Below are 21,063 nucleotides of genomic sequence, written 5' to 3'. Positions count from 1 at the left end.
GGATGTTGTCTGATAATTTTGAATTGCACAAATGTACGGAATTTTTTCTTGTATATCTGCAATGATGCATCTCTATTTCCGAGTTATGTATGTGCATTTCATTTGAATTGAAATCGATTTATTATGTTGCCTTAAAACATTGACTTGTGCCTTATTGTTGGTGTTTTCTTCCTTTCAATTTAGGACAAAATAAAATCGTACATCAAAGGAGAAAAAATTATACTGAATTCAAATAATTGCACTTATAAAAATAGTGAGCATATTGAAATCCTATACTTTATAAATTAAAGATACCAAGAAATTATATACTTGGTTTAATCCTTTATCCAAGTGTAAGTAAACAAAGTTTGCGCCTGAAATATTTTCAGGACTGGGGCAACTCGTGACAAAACTACTGTCCTATACTTGGACTACAGAAGTGAATCCCGGTTTCACTCCAAGTATTTTAAAACATCCAGATCTAAAATTCATATATTTCTATATTATAATAATATAGAAAAACTCCTACCTCCGTATGAGATTGGCTAACTCATCTTTAGTCGAAAGAGACCAGATAAAGGTTCGTCTTGTCACTGATGGGAATCGAACCCAGGTCTTTCCGACCAAAGGGCTTCTTCTATATTGACTAGGCTACGAAGGCTCATCTAATTTCTTGGTATCTTTAATTTATAGTATAACCAAGTGAAAAACTTTCAACTACTATCCTCTACTTTAATTTGGACTGCAGAAGTGAATCCTGATTTCACTCCAAGTAATTTTTTAAAACATCCAGATCTAAAATTCATATACTTCTATGTTATAAGAATATAATATGCCAATAACACTGCGTTAAAAATGTAAGCGATAGCATACAAAACCAAATAGTTCGTATAATAAAATATGTAGCATTAGATCATTGAAAAAGTTAAAAATCAGAATAAAAATAATTCATAAACGCATGGAGGAGTTAATAAATATATGCGAGCAGTTAACAAATAAAATAAAGGCAGGTTAACAAGTAATTTAATCAAATAGTTAAAGCAATGAAAAAAAATACAAACAACGCAAAATAACTTCCGAATAGGTCAGTTGCCCCTTTCTTAAATCCAAGTGCGTGCACACAGCTGAATATGGCGTTACCTTTGACTGTCATCTTGGCGGTGAAGTTCACAGAGGCCGCACCGTTAGCAGCCACACATGTATAGTTGCCCATATGGTGTCGCTCGACGTTGTTAATAATCAAGGATGACACAAAGTCGGTAATGGAAACGATCTGGATATCTGGCGACATCTCATGAATGGGACGATCGTCTTTGAACCAACTAATTTTGACGGGAGGATCGCCTGCAATAACCGAGCAAACAGCGGAACTTCTCATTCCTTCTTCGAGATTCTCGGCGAACATAAAAGGACTTATCACAGGAGCGGCTGTTTAGAAAGAAAGAAAGAAAAAAAGATAGATTGAAATAAATTATATGAATCTATAGAACTCGAAATTGTATGCTTTTACAAGGATAACGAAGCAATACTGTAGTAATCAAAACATCTCCAAGTTAGATTTCGAACGAGGTCTGATTGTTAGTCGCGTTTATTTTCGTTTGTGGTTTAAAGAAATGAGATTCTGTTAAGAAAGCGATGCCTTTGCGATATATCTAAGTACATTCTTGAGAGCAGTAACAGTTTTGTTTTTTTTTGTTTTTTAATTCTAAATCTTTCTTATGCGTTCGCACGTAAAACTTCTGAAGATTTTCTCTCGCTGGTTGCTTGATATTACACTCACAAAAACGACGAACTAATATTGACTCTTGAAGAAAGAAGAACTCAAGTGGGAAGGAGATGTGCACAAAATTATTAAAAGCAATGACTGGCGAATGGAACTGAAAGAAAAACGTATAAAAAGGAAAAAAAAAAAAGAATGTTAGAGAAAAATCTGCGGATGTCAGATGCTATAGTAAGGAAATAAATGTCCTAGGAGGAAGACATATTAGGCGAGGCAGGAAATTAAGAACCTAATAGATCTGTCGCCTCTAGAAGGACAGAACGTAATCCGTTACCGCAATTCACAGTTGTCTCTGCCATTTTCTTTTGTGAAGAGAAGATAAAAGTGGTAAAGATACTTAGTGGGATCAAGAAATATAAGTGCCTGGGGTATTGGAGAGACTACAAATGCGATCGATAAGCGAAAAAAAAAAAAGAGTATTTCTAATGATTTGCGGTGGATAGTCAGGTGATAGAGCTTAGGGTCGTAGTGGTGGAAGAAAGTCCAGTGAAATATAACTTTTGTATTTCTTAATCCGCCAAGTTTATTTTGTTCTTCTTGATTTATAATCCTGTCTCTCTCTATTCGATAAATTTTCAATTTTTGCCGATTAAAATAATTGTTACCCTTCTATCATTTCTAACATGTGTGTTTCTAGTTGCAAATCAACAAAACAAGTTAAAAATAAATCTCTTCTAGACTCAATAAACGAAATCAACCAATCTCCGATAAAACGCGTTAGTGAATTATTATGCCATTTAGTTGGAATCGCCATTTTAAACAAATGGGCACAGTACTTAAATCTTAATCTACAGATTCCATTCTTTGAACAGGGGGAGGGTTAATATTGCTGTTCAGTTCGTATCCATGCGTTAAGATGAATCACGTACGTGGTAATGAAGAAACGGGGCGATTAACCCCTTTCTATCAAAGTTATAGATTTAGTTGACTACTGAGTTCTGTAGTGTACATGAATCATACGCTTATCAGCATAGTTAGATGGATGGCATTATAAATATTAATTAAAGCAACTCTTTTACTACTCCTGGGCTAAACTAATGGCAACCATCTCGTATCTACGAAGATCGCCCAAGCGCTAACGATACATGCCCATAAAACTCTGTGAGATATGGTGGGTTACAGAAGACACGCGATACGTATGCTATTAATTTTCCGTCAAGAGTCATCAGAGACCTATAAACTGTTCGGGTTGCAATGGAATACTGACTAGAGGTGTGTGTAATTTAGGAAGGCAAAATGATCGTAGCAGCAGGCGAGATGAAAAGAGAATTTGTGAATCACACACGATTTGTAACAAATAGAGGCGAAAGATTGCGATAGTCAAGGTGTTGTTGTAATGTGTGTACAAGCGGCGCACCATTTGGGACACATATCAAGATGGGAGGGTAGAGACAAAGCGATAGCGAAGGTGATTGGGATAAGATAGATTCAAACATCTGCTACCGACAACAACACGGAACTCGCCAGTTAACAATATCTGAATAGGCATGGGGGGGAGGATTATTGGAGTATTTTTGATTGTTTTTCATTCCAACTTTGACATCCTAATATTTCCGTAATATACAGTGCTTTAATTACAGTTAATTGCAGTAACTGATAATGTTAGAATAGTAATTACACTTTTGTCAGGTGTCTATTTTTTTCCTCTCTTCTCCGTAGCTCAGTCAGTAGACGATGCTCGGAGGTATTGGAATGACCAGGGTTTGAATTGTGTTTGAGGCAAGGACTGTTTATAAAGACCTTCTTTTGAAATTATAAACTGCTCCCATTTTTGCTGGTCCCATTTATAACCAACACGAGAATAACTTACTCTAGCATTATAGACTTTCGTGTGTGGAGTTCCCATAAAAAAATAATTAAACTTATCAATCCCAGCTTATCGTAATCAGCAAATATACCTTTATTAAAAATAAATACTATACTTTATTAATTCATTAGCGCTTAAAGTTTTCACAGTCTCTAAAGTACGTGGATGTTATTCTTAGATGTTTGCGCGACTAGTAGTTATCCATAACACTGTTGCAATAAACAATCTTTTTATTACTGTTTAAAGGTCTAGACTCTTTAGAAAAACTTCTACCATATTAATACTTGATTATGTCAAAAACCTGCCAGTAGAATATTGTCAGAAATGCTTATTAAGTTTTGTACTTGACGTTAAAACGATAGGACTTTAGTTAGTTACTCTGCTTTAGAAAATGAACACCACTTGAAGCGGATATGACGTCATCCTTAAACTATTAAAGTTTGAGAAGGATGATATGTAATATTAAAGAGAAAAGGAAGAAATAGAAAACATTAAAATGTCTGGAGCAAGCTTCCGCAAACAATTGTTCAAACTAGTAGTCCTTGCGCTAAACCCGAGTTGATGTGTACAATAAAGACAACCGAACTCGAAAGACAAATTTAATCTAAGATTATACTGCATGTGTGAGAGAAAGATTGTGTTATAAACTTCTTATGAGATAAGCAGCTCTTTTGAAGATGCATAGCAGATTATCCCATGGTTCTTACACGATTATAGAACACTATAATAATATTTGAGCACTTATAATATCGTGATAGCTGATGAGCATCCAGTATAAAGATTAATTGCTTTTAATAATGCTCTTATCATCGCTACAATTGTTTAATGCAGCGTTGGAATATTATTAATTATATTATTATAGGACTCATCGAGGGAGGGCACCTGCTCCACAACTCTGCCTCCGCCGTTCAATCCACCAACTGACCGCAACTACACCCACGCCATCTACCGCCGACCACCACCACTAGTATTTCCAAAGACAATCACAAACATCCATGCTCACAGCGGGATTCGAACCGGCAGCCTTTTGGCTAGAGAGCGGATACGCTACCCGCTCGGCCAGCAGGCTGGCAATATTAATAAAATTAATATTGCCAGCCTGCGATCCTAAAAAAAGATCCTAAAATATGATAATCACGATTATTATCATCAAGGATCGCAATCGTATGGATTAGAATGTTTTTCATCACCAAGGATCAAGAATATGTGATCAAAATCATTTATTATCTTCACTAAGGATTATAATTAACATCACGTTGATCTCAGAACACAATCATTAAAATGTTTTCATGTAAATATTCATTGCACTGTATGTTATTATTATTAACTACTATAAGTTTAATATACAATAATTAATTAACAATTAACTGGCATATACAATATGCTAGCTGTTATTGTTTATTAGTGTTAGCCATGTTTTTTATTACGTACTCAAATGCTGCTTTTATTAGTGATATCCGTAGCTCAAAGATGAAGAAGAGGGACTACGTCTTCCTAATACTAATGTGCGCGCACAAAAACTCCGATGATAAGACAATGATACTTACTGACAACGTGGAGCGTCAATGGCCTCTCTGCCCGCTCTCCTCGGCTGTTTATAGCAGTACATCTGTACATTCCTTCGTCATCTTTTCTGGCACTATGAATTTTCACTCCGCCACGTGGTTCGGCAGTTTGCCTGTCTCCGTACGGCAATCTTTTCCCTTCTATAACGATAAGAAACAAAAGAAAGAGCATTAAATGAAGTTTCTATTTAAAGAAAACCTGCGCCGAAGTCAAATGGAAACGCCTTAACCTATAAAAGGTGGTTGTAACGGATGTATGAAATGTCTGATCTGGGGATTATCGATGTTACTCGCTTATGGGAGATGTTTAAGGACTGTAGATGGGCAGCTTGCCAGAGTGGTTACACAGTGTCCGATCATGACCCCGCCTAAATGTGCTTTAGCTGTTCGTTCGGTGCCTGATGGCTTTTCCTGTAAATGATTTTAACTGATAGTCGCAGTGTTCAATAACACTCGTTAATAGTAAATTACGTTTCTCTGTGGAGTCATGCTATTAGGTTATCCTTCCTTTTAAAATAAGTTATTCGTGATATCATTAACAACAATGGCTTTGGTCTCTATGAAATTGCAAACGTCACAAATAAATACATATTTTTAAGATTTTCTAATATATTAATATTGCGTTAGTATTAAATTAAAAACCAATTGACAATTACTTTAGAAAATTTTAAAAATCTTTTAATTCTAGAGTTAGTTGTTTACACACCTAAATTTTTAATATATGTGATAATAATATAAGCCAATAAAGAAGTATTGGTATGGTATTCGAGATGGGATCGGAATCCAATATCCTTGGACGGTAATGGATGGCAATGCTGTAGCTAATGAAGTTCTAACTGAGGCTCGGCTATTGCTGTTACTCTCCTGCCATGATCAGAGCTTTAATTGCTTAATAACACCTTATCCATACACTGTCCTCTACAGATAACGGGGAAGATGAAAAGCATTTTTGCTTCGCCCCTTTAAGCCAGTCCTGATAAGGATGGTATGGTATTCAGGATTTGATATGAATTAACCAATCGACCGTGAGATGCGGTGATTGATTCATTCAATCCAATACCCCTTGGAGGGTAATGGATGGCAATGCTGTAGCCAATGAAGTTCTAACTGAGGCTCGGCTATTACTGTTACCCTCCTGCCATGATCAGCGCTGTAATTGCACAATAATACCTTATCCCTACACTGTCCTCTAGAGATAACGGGGTAAATATGAAAAGCATTCTTGCTTCGCCCCTTTAAGCCAGTCCTTATAAGGACTATGGTATGGTATTCACACTTCAAGATCAAACATTTCAAAATTACAGAGAATCCAGAACAAATGCCTTAGGATGATCCTGGTTCATCAGAAATTCACCGAGAAATTGGCACTCCATACATCTCCTCTCTTCTTCGTGATCTTGCAGAAAAATTCTTCGTGAAGTCAAGTTCACATTCAAACCCACTAATCGTACAAGCTGTCAATTACAATGAGACTGAATACTACAAACACAAAAGACCGAAGGCTATTCTTCTCTCAACCGATCATAGCTAACACAACTGCCTAAGAGGGCGAGCCATGATCAGAGCTTTAATAGCTCATTAACACTTTATCCCCTACATTGTCCTCTACAGATAACGGGGAAGATGAAAAGCATTCCTGCTTTTCCCCTTTAAGCCAGTCCTTATAAGGACTGAACTCGATAGCATGATACTTATCATCATGCGATGAACACCTCGTGTGAAGATTTGAAGAGTGCTTATAAACTGTGATTATATTTTTGTGGATGCGATCAAATTTTCATGAAAGAGAATATAGAATTTTCTCTTTTCACATAATTATATTGATGCAAAACAATTGAAATGGATTTGGATTTTTTTCTTAATTTTGTTTGGCTTTGGAGCGGGGAATGTTTTAAATATTTCAGCATTTTTGGTTGTATTTTTTATTTTGTGTGTCTGTGTTTTTTTGTTGTTTTTATCATTGAAACAAATGCTATGGCATTTTGTTCGTTTCGGGTAAAGTGGATACTAAAATGAATGAGCACTCATACACTAATATAATCACTTACGTCATGTGTGACAACTGCTCTTAAGAACAAATTAGACGATATGTTTGTCCAAAAGCTGTAGTTTATATAAATTTAAAACCATGTTCCATTTATTAACTGAAGTTATCTTGTTGTTGTTGTTTAATATTAAACTTAAGCTTTTATATATGTATAATGTTGGTTTTTAATTATCCAAAAGTTTACACTGTATTAACTTATGTAATTATTGTAGACACAATCATAGAGGAACATGCTTGTACAAGTTTCTCTGCTTTAAGATCCTCTCAAGAAAGCAAAAATTGAATGTGTGTATGGAGACTCCATTATAAAAAAAACAATAATAATAATCGTATGGTAGTCAGTGACAACTTTTATTAAAATTTAACTTATGATTACAGCGAATTGGAGGATACAAAAATTGCCCAAAATTTTAAATTAGGAAAAAGTCAACTTTATATGAAGATTGCTTATAATGTTAACATTTTCTATATTCGATATAAATTTTCTATATATATTTATTCGATATAAATTTTCTATATCTATATATTCGATATCAATATATATATATATATATCCGATATAAATTTTCTATACATTCGATATTACCCTTATCCTTATAAGGACTGACTTAAAGGGGCGAAGCAAGAATGCTTTTCATCTTCCCCGCTATCTGTAGAGGACAGTGTAGGGATAAGGTGTTATTGAGCTATTAAAGCTCTGATCATGGCAGGAGGGTAACAGCAATAGCTAAACCTCAGTTAGAACTTCATTGACTACAGCATTGCCATCCATCACCCTCCAAGGGTATTGGATTGAGTAAATCAATCCGCATACCCTTTCGATATTACACGTTTAATTATATCCTATTATTTTCTCAACATACGGATTTAAAAATTCTTTCACTATCAATTTTAAGTATTAAAAAATAAAAGACAATAATTGGTTAGAATCTAAATGAAATAATATATTAGATTATAGATGCAAACATATTTTATTTGAAAATAAATTTTTGTAGGTAAATAAGACATCTTTACTATGTCGTGAAATTATTTTAATTAACTGGCGTTAGTTTAATAAAGTCAAGGTATTATTACATTACATTGAAAACTGTGTTTGATTATAAACATTAAACAGTTTATTGCGATAGACTAAAAGGTATTTGCAAAGCCACTAGATTAAAGAAGTGAAGATATTAAGATATTGAAGTGGTGTTTTATCTGTAGGAACGTATGCAATTAATGTGAAGTATTTCGTATTGTATCTTCTCTCTACTTTCCACTTGGCAAAGTAAAATCCACTGAAAAATTATTGATTGTAATTTAAATTAAAAAAGTAAAAAAAAAATTTTTTTTGATTTAAGTACATACCTATGTCGAATCGAATAATATCAATGTCATCATGGGCACTTCGATTTCAATTCATATCGATCATTTTAAAAAGTATAAACATATAAATTTTATTTATTTGTATCTAAAAAAATAATACCTGTATGTTAATATATATAAATGTTTTGGAATTTTTTAAATTTCTGATTCATATAAAAAATGCAAAACATATATTACACCAATTTTTTACGTGCATATGCTTTTTCCTTTAGTTCAACTGTTTGTTTTTCATTCATGCTTACCAGGATGTTTGAATTTATATTCTATATTTTTGATTCATTCATATAAAATGGCCATTGTGAATGTAAATATAAAAAACAAGCGACAAGAATATTACAAAATGCCTTTGAGAATAATTTGGTAACCCTGTTCCTTTCGTGTGTATGTTACGTGAGAAAGAGACATCTTATTTCTTGTTGAAGACCGTGAAAAATTGGGATGCCTGCGCACTGATTTTTTGTCCTCACTCGATAAAAACCAGTTTTCTTACATATTTATTAGATTAAGGAACTTCCATTAGTGTTTCAGATTACATATAATTGCCTTAATCAGCAAAAGTTTCCCATGTTTCTTATTTGAAATCTGATATTTTAATATCCGTTATTTACAAGAAAAGAAAAAAGAACTTCACTTTCTGAAACTTTAATGTCTTCAGAATGCGTTCGATATTTTTAATGCTGGATTTCAAGGGACTTCGAGACCCTCAACAACAACAACATACCGCACCTCCTCGGGTGAACATCAAGCAGGCGGTCGTTATTTTAATGGGGAACTACGTGCCTTCGCATAGCGACGTCAGAACGAAGAGGACGGTTCCGTGTGTGTGTGTGTGTTTGTGCATACCGGCTTCTTTTACGGCACAAGAAATGCGGAAGACGGCGAACAGGATAGGAGGCTGCAGTTCTCGGTCACGAAAGTTCGCTTTGTAGGCGGGAGGGATTTATAGGGGGTTAGCTGCGGGATGAACGACAAGGACTTGCAAGTATTACTCAATCACGTTCTGTGTTCAGGACAACACGCAGGGCTAGTCCGATTACGGCTGCTACTCGGCACGCGTTCGTGCGTTGACCCGACATTATTACGGAGCGCGTGGAAGATGCGATGTCACTAAGTCTGTCTTTTGTATACTGTATTTACTTCTTTAAAAGACTTGAAGAGTTTTCGAGATTACTTTTAATTCAATCTATTTTCGAGAGTAATTTTTGCAGCGACTTTGGCAGCAATTGAGATACTTTGAATCTTGATGACAAAGATTTTTTTTTTTTTAGACTACGTTGCTTATTTAAGTAAGTTTTTTTTTATATATATATATAAACCCTTTCTCAGTCTTTCATTTGAGGGAGTTAATTCTCTGCCTATTTTATCTTCACTGACTGGTTTAAAACCCGAATGTTAAGTTCATAGATAGTGCCGTCAATTTGCGGCAGATTTCTTAAATGTGACACTGTGTGGTTGGATTGTGGCGAGTACTTAATTACAATTCACTTTCCGTTCTTGGATTCTCGCCAGTTGAAGCTTAGAAATCACGTGGGTATTTCTTTGTCCTATTAGGAAATAAATATTTGTAATTTAAAATAAATCGCCTAAAACGAGGAAGTTTAGCAGTTACAGGCAAATACTGAAGATATTACTAGATGATATTACTAGACACATTTCGAAGAATAGAAGCAACTAAAATACAGCCGAGTTCCATTTCCTTTAGAACATATTTGGATAAACTTATCATTAAAAATTAATATAATTTAAAATTCAATGAATTTATATTTTAATCACTTTGCATCATTTTTCCTGTCTATCCAGCTAATAAATTCTAACAAATCTACAAATGATAAAGAAATGTTTAAAAAATTACCTTCGAACAAAAACATTTGCATCTATGCTTTCACCGAAATTTACATGCCATCAAAAATGAGTTCGTCTGCTAAATGTTATCTTTTTTCTCAAGACACTGTTATGTGGGTTTGATCGCGATACTGCGGCGCAAATATAGAAATTTTCGCATGCTCTGACGATGCATTCTTCACCATGTTTTCATTCACGTGATTCATGAAGTTTAGTAAAGTTTAGTAATACTAAAGAGCAACAACATATTGTTGCTCATTTTTTTCCAAAATTATAATAATCCAATCGACAAATCACAGATTGTGAATGCCTACTTTCTAGTGTGCAAAACCGAACTCTTTCGTTTTCATGGCTCTTCAATACTTAGTTCTCGAAAGAGATTATACGATGGTCTAAGGAAGCTCTTACAATAGCGTTATCCTTCCATCAGAATGTCCTCTTGATTGTAGATAAAAGGAAAAAACCCAACTAGGTACTAAGTGACACAAAAGTAATGTTTCTATTTTTATTTCTCCGACTGTATATTATTGTGCATATTCAGAAGAAATTGCGAACAGACGAAGATGAATGAAAAAAAAAATTGACGAACTAGAATAAGATGGAAAAATAAACAAAAAAAGGAAAATACTTAATTATTTACAATTTTGATGTTTATATTTCGAGGGTAGTTAAATTAAAAGTGGAGATAAAAATTTTGTTTGTCTGTTTTAAAGTTAAGAAAGAAAGATAGACAGAGAGAGGGAGGCAAGCGGAAATGAACACAAGAAAAAAAATTCTCTTGGTTTAATTTAGATAATAACAAGGGAGAGATGATACAAAGATAGATGAAAAACACAGTGAGAGAAAATTAACCACTACACACAGCAGAAACACATTTACAGTGAGGGAGTTCAACTGTTAAGTCAGACTGTGGGATAATAAATTTGCCACAGCCGGCGTTTCTTGCTGAGCTAATATGTGGACGATTTCCTAGCACGTATTAGCGTTGCTGGCGTTAATGTGTTGGCTACAGACGTCCACAGCACACCCAACTGTGGTTATCCACATACATTTTGAATGGTAGCTTTCCGTCATGTGTGTGTGCGCGCCCTTTTTTATTTGTCTAATTATTTAGTTCCTTTCATATGCAGCAAACACTTGAGACTTAATTTTAGCTTTTCATGTTTATTCACGAAATCCATTGTGGGAGTTGCTTTGGAGTGCGTGCAAGAAGTCATGAAACCCTTCGCGTGCATTTCGGAAGTAATTCATTATAGTTTTGCTGGATGCTTCCAACTGCTACTGCAAAAGCAAAATTTTATTTGTTTTGAGTGTTAAAATGAAGGTCTAGTTTTCGGCTTACTTAATGTTTCTTCTGATTCAGAAGCATACAAGAATAGTGATTGCATCTTTATACATAGATGGTCCCAAATCACCATGTCATGTTTTGTTTGTTACGAGCAACTTGATCACCCTGTATAATCTGGATGGATCTGTCTTTATGCTAGATGTCTCTTTATCCGAAAACATCTGCAACAATAAAACTTTCGCTTTGTATAATGTTCAACATGTAGAAATGCAAACGTTATATGTTAAGCGCACATTAATAAATATATATATTTTATTTAGAGTACTTGAAATTAAAATAAGTCAGGAAGATGTGTAATGATATATGCAGGAATGGAAATATATTGACCCACTAATTGTGAATTAGTACTTCTGGTGTCGCAAGTGTCCATTGGTAAATACATATAGATAGACCAAAATTAAAATTTTGATCTAAAATCTTCATCTAAAATTTGCATTTTAAATAAAGATAATTACGCATAATTATGATATTATATATATATGATATTTTATATATATATATAAGTCTTTAATTTTTAAGTAATTTAAATAACGAATACCGAAATATTTAAATTCCTTATTTAAATATTTTGATTTAAAATAAATAGTGGTGTATAAAGAATATGTATGATTTTCTTTGTCAAAAAAGAATTTTAAAAAATGTGAATTAAAATATATGTAAATTTAATATTTGTACAAAATGTAGTTTAATTTTATAGCAATAATCAAGATGCTTCATAGTCCCCATATATATGACATTATACATATACATATGACATTATTTTATCCATACCAGGAACTAATTGTGGCAAATGTGGAAAACAAAATAATAAAAGTTAATACGGCAAGTGAATGTAACATTTGGTTGAAGAAAAGTATTGAACTTACGAAACGGTTCATTACTGTAATTAGTTTCGATAAGGTTGTTCACAGAATAGTTTTTAAATTTTGAGTTTCATTCGATATCTTAATTGCTACCCACGGGAATTTGGTTTCATAAACACCAGTGGTAGCGAATGAGAGATCGTGTCACATGGAAGATTTAGTATCTAAAAAGAAATTCTGTTGAAAAGTTCGAGTTTGGTAGAGTAGACCTGTCTGATCAGATTTAACTAATTACGAGGCTGTATATCACTAACATGAGAACGGTAAAATCTGTGGTGTGGGAAATGGTTCTGAACTAATTCTAAAGAGATATTTACATAAAGGAATTTTTTTCATTTTTATGTGAATGCATCTATTCTTCAAAGATGTTTGCATATTTCTGAGATATTTTTCGTACCTATATTTAGCTAGAAAATAATAGTTAAATGTAGATGAAGAAGATGGATAAAGACCGAGTTTAAGAAACTAAAGTTATCTGTTCCTTAGGGAAAGAAAATTCCATAGCAATCTTCTACAAGGAAATATGTACCGCATTTGGGTTTAGAAAATATTCTCATTAGGCTGAAGAATATCTTTAAAATATTCCTACACTTTTTTTTAATAGCTAAGTAGCACTGATTATAGAAACTTATCAGGTGAGTAATGTGAACGCATTCAAGCACGCGCACACAAAATACTCTATTTTAGTCAAATGAAAGATCTGATGAAACAAATAACATGATATCAAATAAAATACTAAAAATACTGTTCTAAGCGCCGTGACATGCAGAGACTGACATTATACTTTCAGCATAAGTATAGTGAAAACAGTACTAGTAAGCAAAAGATTTGTTTAAAAGATGTCTTCTTTCCACATAGTGTTATACATTACGTGGAAAGAAGACAAAGGTCATCCCCATGGGCAAGGTGCATCGTTCCATATAACAAGTGAAGCGTTTGTAGGGGTATAAATTAGAGGCATAGGATGTTCCCAAATCAGTGCAACTGCGTCCAGGTGAAATAGCAGCTAGAAATGAACTCACGGAGTTTGAAAGCGGCGTTGTGATAGGAGGTCATGTTGCAGACCTATCTGTTCGGCAAATTGTTGACAAAGTGGGCCATTCCCAGGTCAACAGTGAGCTGCAAGTGCTACTTGCAGTGGATGATTCACCGAACTTGACCTTAGGGTGCTACGAAGGATAATATGTAAAATCCGCAATTCATCGGCCGACGTTGAATGCTACGTCGTCTTCAGTGGTGCAAACAGCATGGAAAAGATGTGTTATGGAGAGGCTAATCACGTGCACCCTCTACCCAATGCCCGGTGAACATCTCTTACCAAAGTACGGTGCTGCTTTCCTGGTTTGTCCTCGGACCTCTGTTTGTGGTGCCACGAACATTGAACTCCAAGAGATATCTGAACCTTCTGGACAATGCAATGCTTCCTATTTTGTGGCATTTCTACGAACCGACCACTGTCTATCAGCAAGACAATGCACCGTGTCATAAGGCAGTTGCTGTAACCATGGTTTGTGGACATGAACGTTATGAAAGCAGTGTGTATTTATATACTTTGATAATCGTTAGCAGATTTTTCCCCGAAATCTGCATCTTTAGTATGCAGATTTTAATATGATTTCCTATCTGAAGTTGAATGGCAAGTGTTAAAATAAGACGTTAGTACTGTATAGAAAATAAATTTCGTTCGAACCTTTTTTTATTGAATGAAAGATTTCACTTCCTAGATTAAAATCTCTTCTGAGAGACTGTATTTTGCTAACAAAAAAAAAAAACACCATACTATCCCTAAATGGATATTTGCAATAAAAACAATTTGTTTAATAAGGTAAATTTGTTGACAACTCGCGACTTTCCATCCACCCAGAAGAATCAGCATTCCATTGCAATCTCAGCATTTTAATTTTTAATAATGAATAGTCTATTCATTTGATGACATAAAAGAAACTATTGAATTGTTTTTCAATTTAATTAACTTAATGGCCTTTATTCTTTTTTATTATTATTATTGAGGCATTGAAGTAACTGCCGCGGACTAATCACAACTTCCAACTCACCTATAGAACGGTGACCGGACTTGTTTTCTAAGAACGCCAGAATAGACTTAAGACTTTCTTTAAGCCTTATTTGTCCAAAGAAGGCAATTTATAGTGAACACAGTGACCAATGTGACCTGTCTGCACTTTGGTCGTTTCTTTACGAACTATACTTGCCCAAGTCACAAGTTTGGTGGAACAAAGGAGTTCACGAAAAAAAAAAAAAGAAAGAAAGAAAGAAAAAAATCGACAGCGGGCTTGAGACTGAATGGAAACTCACTAACTCCCGTCGCACGTGGCAATGGCTATTATCCTGCAGTGTACGTCGCACTATTTTTTTTTTCTATCCTTTCTTCGTTCTCTCTCTCTCTCTTCTCGTCTGTGCCTTTAACGCTTTAAAAATCGCCCTGAACCAAGAAAGTCCCTGCTGGTAGTTATAAAGAAAGCGAATTCACACCTTTTTGTTATTTTTCTTTAGCGAGAGAATCTTTTCTCTGAGTTTTCTTGCTTCCTCTACTCCCCCCCCTATACTTCTAAAGAAGTTGATTCATTTCCGGTCTCATTCTAGTTGTTCTGATTCAAGTTTAAAGAGTCGATGTTGGAGAAACAAATCAGGCAAAAATATCTGGAATTCCTGTCGTTTCACTTACACGTTCTAACAAAGACTACTCTGCTTTAAGTCGGCGAAAGATTTATTGGGTCATATAAAAGGCTAGAATGACGACATTTTCGATTTATTTGGAAAGAGATAGAGAGCGAGAGATGTGGGATCGCAAATCGCAGAGAATGCATCCTGACTTTTGGTTACTGCACGTAACAGTAAGTTGAGAGTATGTGATTAAGATGTGCCCTTTAGAGAAACATGTTCAAAGGAATGTATACAGAAATAAAAAAAAAAAAAAGCGAACGTGTTTATTCTCTCATTTCACCGGCCGTGACAACTAGATTGCCACCTACAATTGTTAAACGCCATCCAAGTGTGAAATAGGTGAGAGTAAAGCGATATATCAGTGCAAGCATCTTAAACATTTTGGTATTCATTGCTAGTACAGCATGAGTTTTGTTGATGCAATAATGGTTAAGCACGTTCGTGCCAACAATTGTTTCTGTTGCCTTTGTTGATACACGGTGATTACTCTCGAACGTAGACGTTAAATGAATAGAGTAAAAATGAGGAGTCAGGAAAATTGCACAGCATCATATTAGTAGATAAATTAGGGATGTATGCATGATACTGGTGATGCCACTTGTGGTTTCTTCAGCTCTTTGAGTCGCAGCTTGATTTTTTTTTCTCTCTCATCAGAGCAAACTTTGAAAATATGAGAAACGGAGATCAGTATGTCTAATATATATTTATAAATTATATATACATGTAAGTGGGATTATTTTAAAAGAAATTTTAGAAGCAACGAACTTCATATAGGAATAATATATAAATATACTATGTATGCTTTTAACATGAACTTTCCAATACACGACTGATCCCAAAAACTATAGCACAAGAATGCCGTGTTTTAGACGATTACAACTGCTTCAAAATATAAAAGGCAATAAATAAAAATACGCGTTCTCATTTAATAGGATTAATGATTGGTCGATTTCTTCAGTATTGGAAGAATTGTTAAAAATATAAAATAATTACTTCTAAAAATTAGATTTTCACTATAAATAAAAACGAAAGTTATATATGTCAAGTATAGTGCTCAAAATAATTTTTATTTTCAAATATGATTTATAAAAAATGATTTTTAGAAATACACCTTATTATTTTATGAATCATATTAGACTTAGGCAATACGCTAGTTGTTCATTATCTATCTGTTTAGGACTTCCAGGGTAACAAATGGCCAATGAAGCCAATGACTGTAGCCAATGAAGTTTTAACTGAGGTTTGGCTATTGCCGTTACCCAGCCATGACTAGAGCTTTTTAGCTCAATAACACTCCATCCACACAGATTTACTTCATTCAGATGACCGGATAAAGAGTCAAGGATTTAGTCCATCGCCCAGTTCTTATAAGAACTCATTATCTATTTCATAGTAATAGTGATCATGGCGCCTTTTCACCTCTTTTATTTATATATTTTCTTTTGTTCTTATTCTAGAGCTCATCCGTCGTAAATAATCATTATATTTAATGTGAGAGAGAGGGAAAAAAATGTTTTCGGTAACTCACATCTGGGATTATCAAGTTCTTTTTAATTATATATTACTATAAATTAATAATTTTCATCAGTTTTTTTCCATAGTAGAAATTGCTTAGCTTATCTTTTATAATCATTATATTTAATGTGAGAGAGAGGGAAAAAAATGTTTTCGGTAACTCACCTCTGGGATTATCAAGTTCTTTTTAATTATATATTACTATAAATTAATAATTTTCATCAGTTTTTTTCCATAGTAGAAATTGCTTAGCTTATCTTTTATAATCATTATATTTAATGTGAGAGAGAGGGAAAAAAATGTTTTCGGTAACTCACCTCTGGGATTATCAAGTTCTTTTTAATTATATATTACTATAAATTAATAATTTTCATTAGTTTTTTCCATAGTAGAAATTGCTTAGCTTATCTTTTATGCTGTAACATATCATTAACATTGTTATTTACAGATATGTTATAAAACTATTACTCGAAAAATAAAAAAAAAAGCATTTTACTTGTGCCTGGCAGGTACGGGTTTTCTATTAAAAAGTAACACACAAAAGGAAAATCTAACTAACTTTACATAACGATATTTTAAGACCGAAATATTAGAAAACCTTGTGTAGGCTTCCTGTAATGGACAACCATAGTGAGAGCTGTTTGCATAAGCAAGCCTTACTGGTTTTATCCCATTTAATGTAACCAAATATTTCTCAATACTTTGCGCCTAATCATCGTTGGCCGAGTCCATTAATTCTGTCCATTTTATGAATAGTGTAAGAGTCAGTGAGTTGTTCCATCATAATGGAATGTTTATGAGTTGATACTAAAGTCTGAAGCTCAGCAAAACTTCTTTTTGTGGTATTTTTCTCGAAGTTAAGAAGTTTTATAAACTATCCTCTAGCTACGTGGATGCAGGCAGGTAAGCTATTAACGACCTGGCTATTTATAGTAGTTGCATGTCTTCAGCATAAAGACTTCAAGATACGCAGCTGTTACCAACCTAATGAATTATGGGAGGAGAAATAGCCAATCGATTTCGTAATTAATCACCGCAACTTTCGCTCGAATATCATCAATTTGGCTAAATCTTGAACAATCGGTGGCAGCGATCAAAAAAATGAAATTTCTTTGTCCCAAAAGACAGCCAGCAAACAGCGAGTACAACAGTTAGTTTGACACTTCGCCATTTCTTTTTTGTTTTTTTATTCTTTTTACACCGGCATCGTTTTTTTTATACTTGATAAACGAAGATGAAGTTACCGTTAACGCATTGAAGTTTCATAGAAAGACCTTTTAAATAGCAGATGCGATGTTTTAAAGTTAATCATCCCTCACGCCCTTTAGGATGAACATCGGGGCGTCATTTGTTAGTGCAGTCGTGATTTTCAATGCATCGAGGGCATGTCAATAGTTCACACTCTCTCTCATCTTTCTTCTCATTGAAATTGATATACATTAGCCAATATTGCAACACGAATACGGTCGTTTAGTCTAATTTTCCCTAACTATCCTGGTTCATATGATATCCTATTCAAATTTAAGATCCAATGGCTTATTATTATTAAATTGTAGCTATAAACAGGCATTCTTATAAGTAGTAATGCCGACTTATTGCAGGAGAATGGATGCAGTTTTGAAGAGTCGTCTTTGAAATATCCTTTTCTCTCTGAAATTAGCACAATAAACACAGAAGCTCCAACACTACCACCAGAGGGAGACTCCTACCATCACTTTTCATTTTAGTTTGATTCTGCTGGAATTTTTAGGTGACTCTTAACAATGAAAAGTCCCGATTGCAGTAGGTCGAATATTCTGCTCCTAATGATTTTTTGTAATAATAGCAACCGGTTACTGAACATAACATTTGCTTAAGAGTTTATTACTAGGGATTTTTAAATGATTCTACCCTAAATCTGATCAAAACTAAATCATCCCCTGAAAAGGTGAGATTTTTTTTTTAGTTTTAGCATAACGCAAAGATTGTAAAACAGAGTACTTAATATTAGTTTAGAAGTTAAATGGTAAGTGACAGCGTGAGTTTGAGAAAATTTAATTATTTTTAATTTAATTTGAATTAAGACGTGTCGTTCTGTTATAATCGATTCTGCTTTTCCACTGCGATTGTCGATCGAAAGAAATCGAGAAGGAAATAGATGGCCTCATTTCTACTCACATAAAAGTCATTTATGCTTAAAATAGCAAATCAATCGGACTGTTGAACGAGAATAATTGCCGAATGGCAGAACTATTTTTGTGATAACTAAATCTCGCATCGTTGACGAATTGTTTATCAGCTGTATGTTCATAGTTGATTTAACGATGGAAATCGATGCACTCCCAGAATTATTATCAGATAATATTTACTTCGAAATTTAGAACAATTTAGAACATGTGATTGCCAACCAGCTGAGAGACCGCATTATCCAGGTCAAAATTAAACAGTAGTTTGAGCTTCTCCTTTTTATAAAATATTCTTTTTTTTTTTTCAATTCATTCAAACTGGCATTGTCGAGAACGAATTACGTTTGATGATATTTGTGTTGATAAAAGATTAAGGTAAGGTAACGATGTGGAACGGTAAACTTAACCTAAAATTTTGTTTTGTATGTCATGAAAAGAGCTCTGATACAGTATCATAATAGATTGTGTTTTGATTGTGAATGCCATATTTTCTCAGATCCAGTTTGAAACGTGTCATAAATTATATGAAATGTCAGTAATAAATGGTACTAAATATAAAATTTCCTTAAGCATTCATCGTTATTAGGGATTTTTCTTTCTGAATAAGATTTTTTTTTCATTAAGCCGCTCTAGTTTGTCAGTTGCACACACACACACAAAAAAAAAATAGTAAGCGCATATCTGGTTAGGTTCCGTGATATAAACCAAAAGATGCTTTAAACGACTGATTTCGATATAGGACTGTCAGGCAAATTATCGTGGGGGGGGGGAAGAGGGAGTAGATCTAATGGTAAACATTTTAAAGGACACACAAATAAATCCAGTATTTCATCTTGAATATGTTGCTTTTTCGTGCAATAAATCAAAACATTGTCATGCTTAGAAATACCTAAATATATATCATAATTCACATTTACAGTACTTGAATAATGCAGCTAAATTATTTTCACTTGAACATTTTGTGTCGATTGCTAAACAGCACATGATAATAACGACTGTCTTTACTTAATACAGCATTTCTTAAAGCATAAGAAAACATACTGAAAATACGATCTATGCTGAAAATTACAAAAACTTCTTTGAAGATACGCGTGGCTGATATCCTTTTGTAGCCTGAATTTTAAATAAAAATCTGAAGCACTTAAACTGATTAAAGGATGATACTGCTACTAATCTTATTAATTAAAACAAGTTTGTTATTTTTGTACCATTCTTCAAGAAAACAGAAACTGATTACTAAAAATGCAGATCAGATTAACAAGATTAACTATTCTCCTTACAGCTGCTTATACATGTTTGATAGTGACTTGTTTTTTGACGAGTTTAAATCACCCACAGCTTCTGTTTCATAATTGAATTCGTTTAAATCAGCTACTGATAATGAAAGTTTAATTCTCCTCTAGATTTTCCGCCGTCAGTCGAATAATAGTGAGTCAGCACACTTGGGCTCCACTTACTCTGACATCCGTTCTCTATCGTGAATATTTCTTGACAGAATTGTTCGTCCCGCTTACCATTAACAACCGAGTTTGTTCTATAAAAAACGCAAATGATAGCTGCCAAAATGAAATTCCAATGACGTTTTTCAGTCCATAGCATTGTTGGGATTGAGAAGCTCTTTAGTATGCGACTCACCACTTTGACGTTTGCAAGTCATTTTATTGGTTCTTTCTCGTCTACGTCATATAAACTCATTTTCTCACGTATTCGTTAATTTGAGAGTCCAAAAATATCCTTTCATTGATATTAGCTTTGTTAAATGTCGAAAATATTTTCAATTTCAGAAATTCGCACTCTACTCCGTAGCCTTAACTAATTTTAACATTTAACCGAGTTTTTTAATACCTAGCGGCTGTAACAAGTGGTTACCTTTTGGATGGTATTTAGAGCAGCAAATAAAATGATAGTTACTATCCTAAAATATATTTTTAACACTTTCAGAATCAAGATATATTTTCCTTTTTTATATACATTTATCGCTCGTGAGATTAATAACGTGATTCTAAATGTGTATCAATACCATACGAAGTTTTTTTTTTTATCATCAAGCGACATTGAATTACTTTATTATATTTTACATCCGTAACATTTTTCTAATCTCCACT

At 33.8% G+C, this 21,063-nt stretch overlaps 1 protein-coding gene across 1 annotated transcript in view; it reads right to left on the bottom strand.

The window, feature by feature from the left end:
• The window catches only part of LOC150094688 (cell adhesion molecule Dscam1-like), a 374,142-nt gene that overhangs the window by 170,326 nt on the left and 182,753 nt on the right, over positions 1 to 21,063 (bottom strand). The window contains exons 8-9 of the mRNA XM_090411632.1: positions 5,114 to 5,272; positions 1,120 to 1,407 (exon numbers count right to left, since the gene is read on the bottom strand). Coding sequence (XP_090267758.1) covers positions 1,120 to 1,407; positions 5,114 to 5,272 — 447 coding nt within the window. The remainder of the gene's footprint in view (positions 1 to 1,119; positions 1,408 to 5,113; positions 5,273 to 21,063) is intronic.

Source organism: Typopeltis vanoorti, chromosome 21 (assembly GCF_054136105.1).
Source record: "Typopeltis vanoorti isolate ZY-2024b chromosome 21, IOZ_Tvanoo_1.0, whole genome shotgun sequence".
NCBI classification, from domain to species: Eukaryota; Metazoa; Arthropoda; class Arachnida; order Uropygi; family Thelyphonidae; genus Typopeltis; species Typopeltis vanoorti.
The sequence above is the reverse complement of the archived record's forward strand: the minus strand, read 5'-3'. Positions and strand labels throughout refer to the sequence as shown.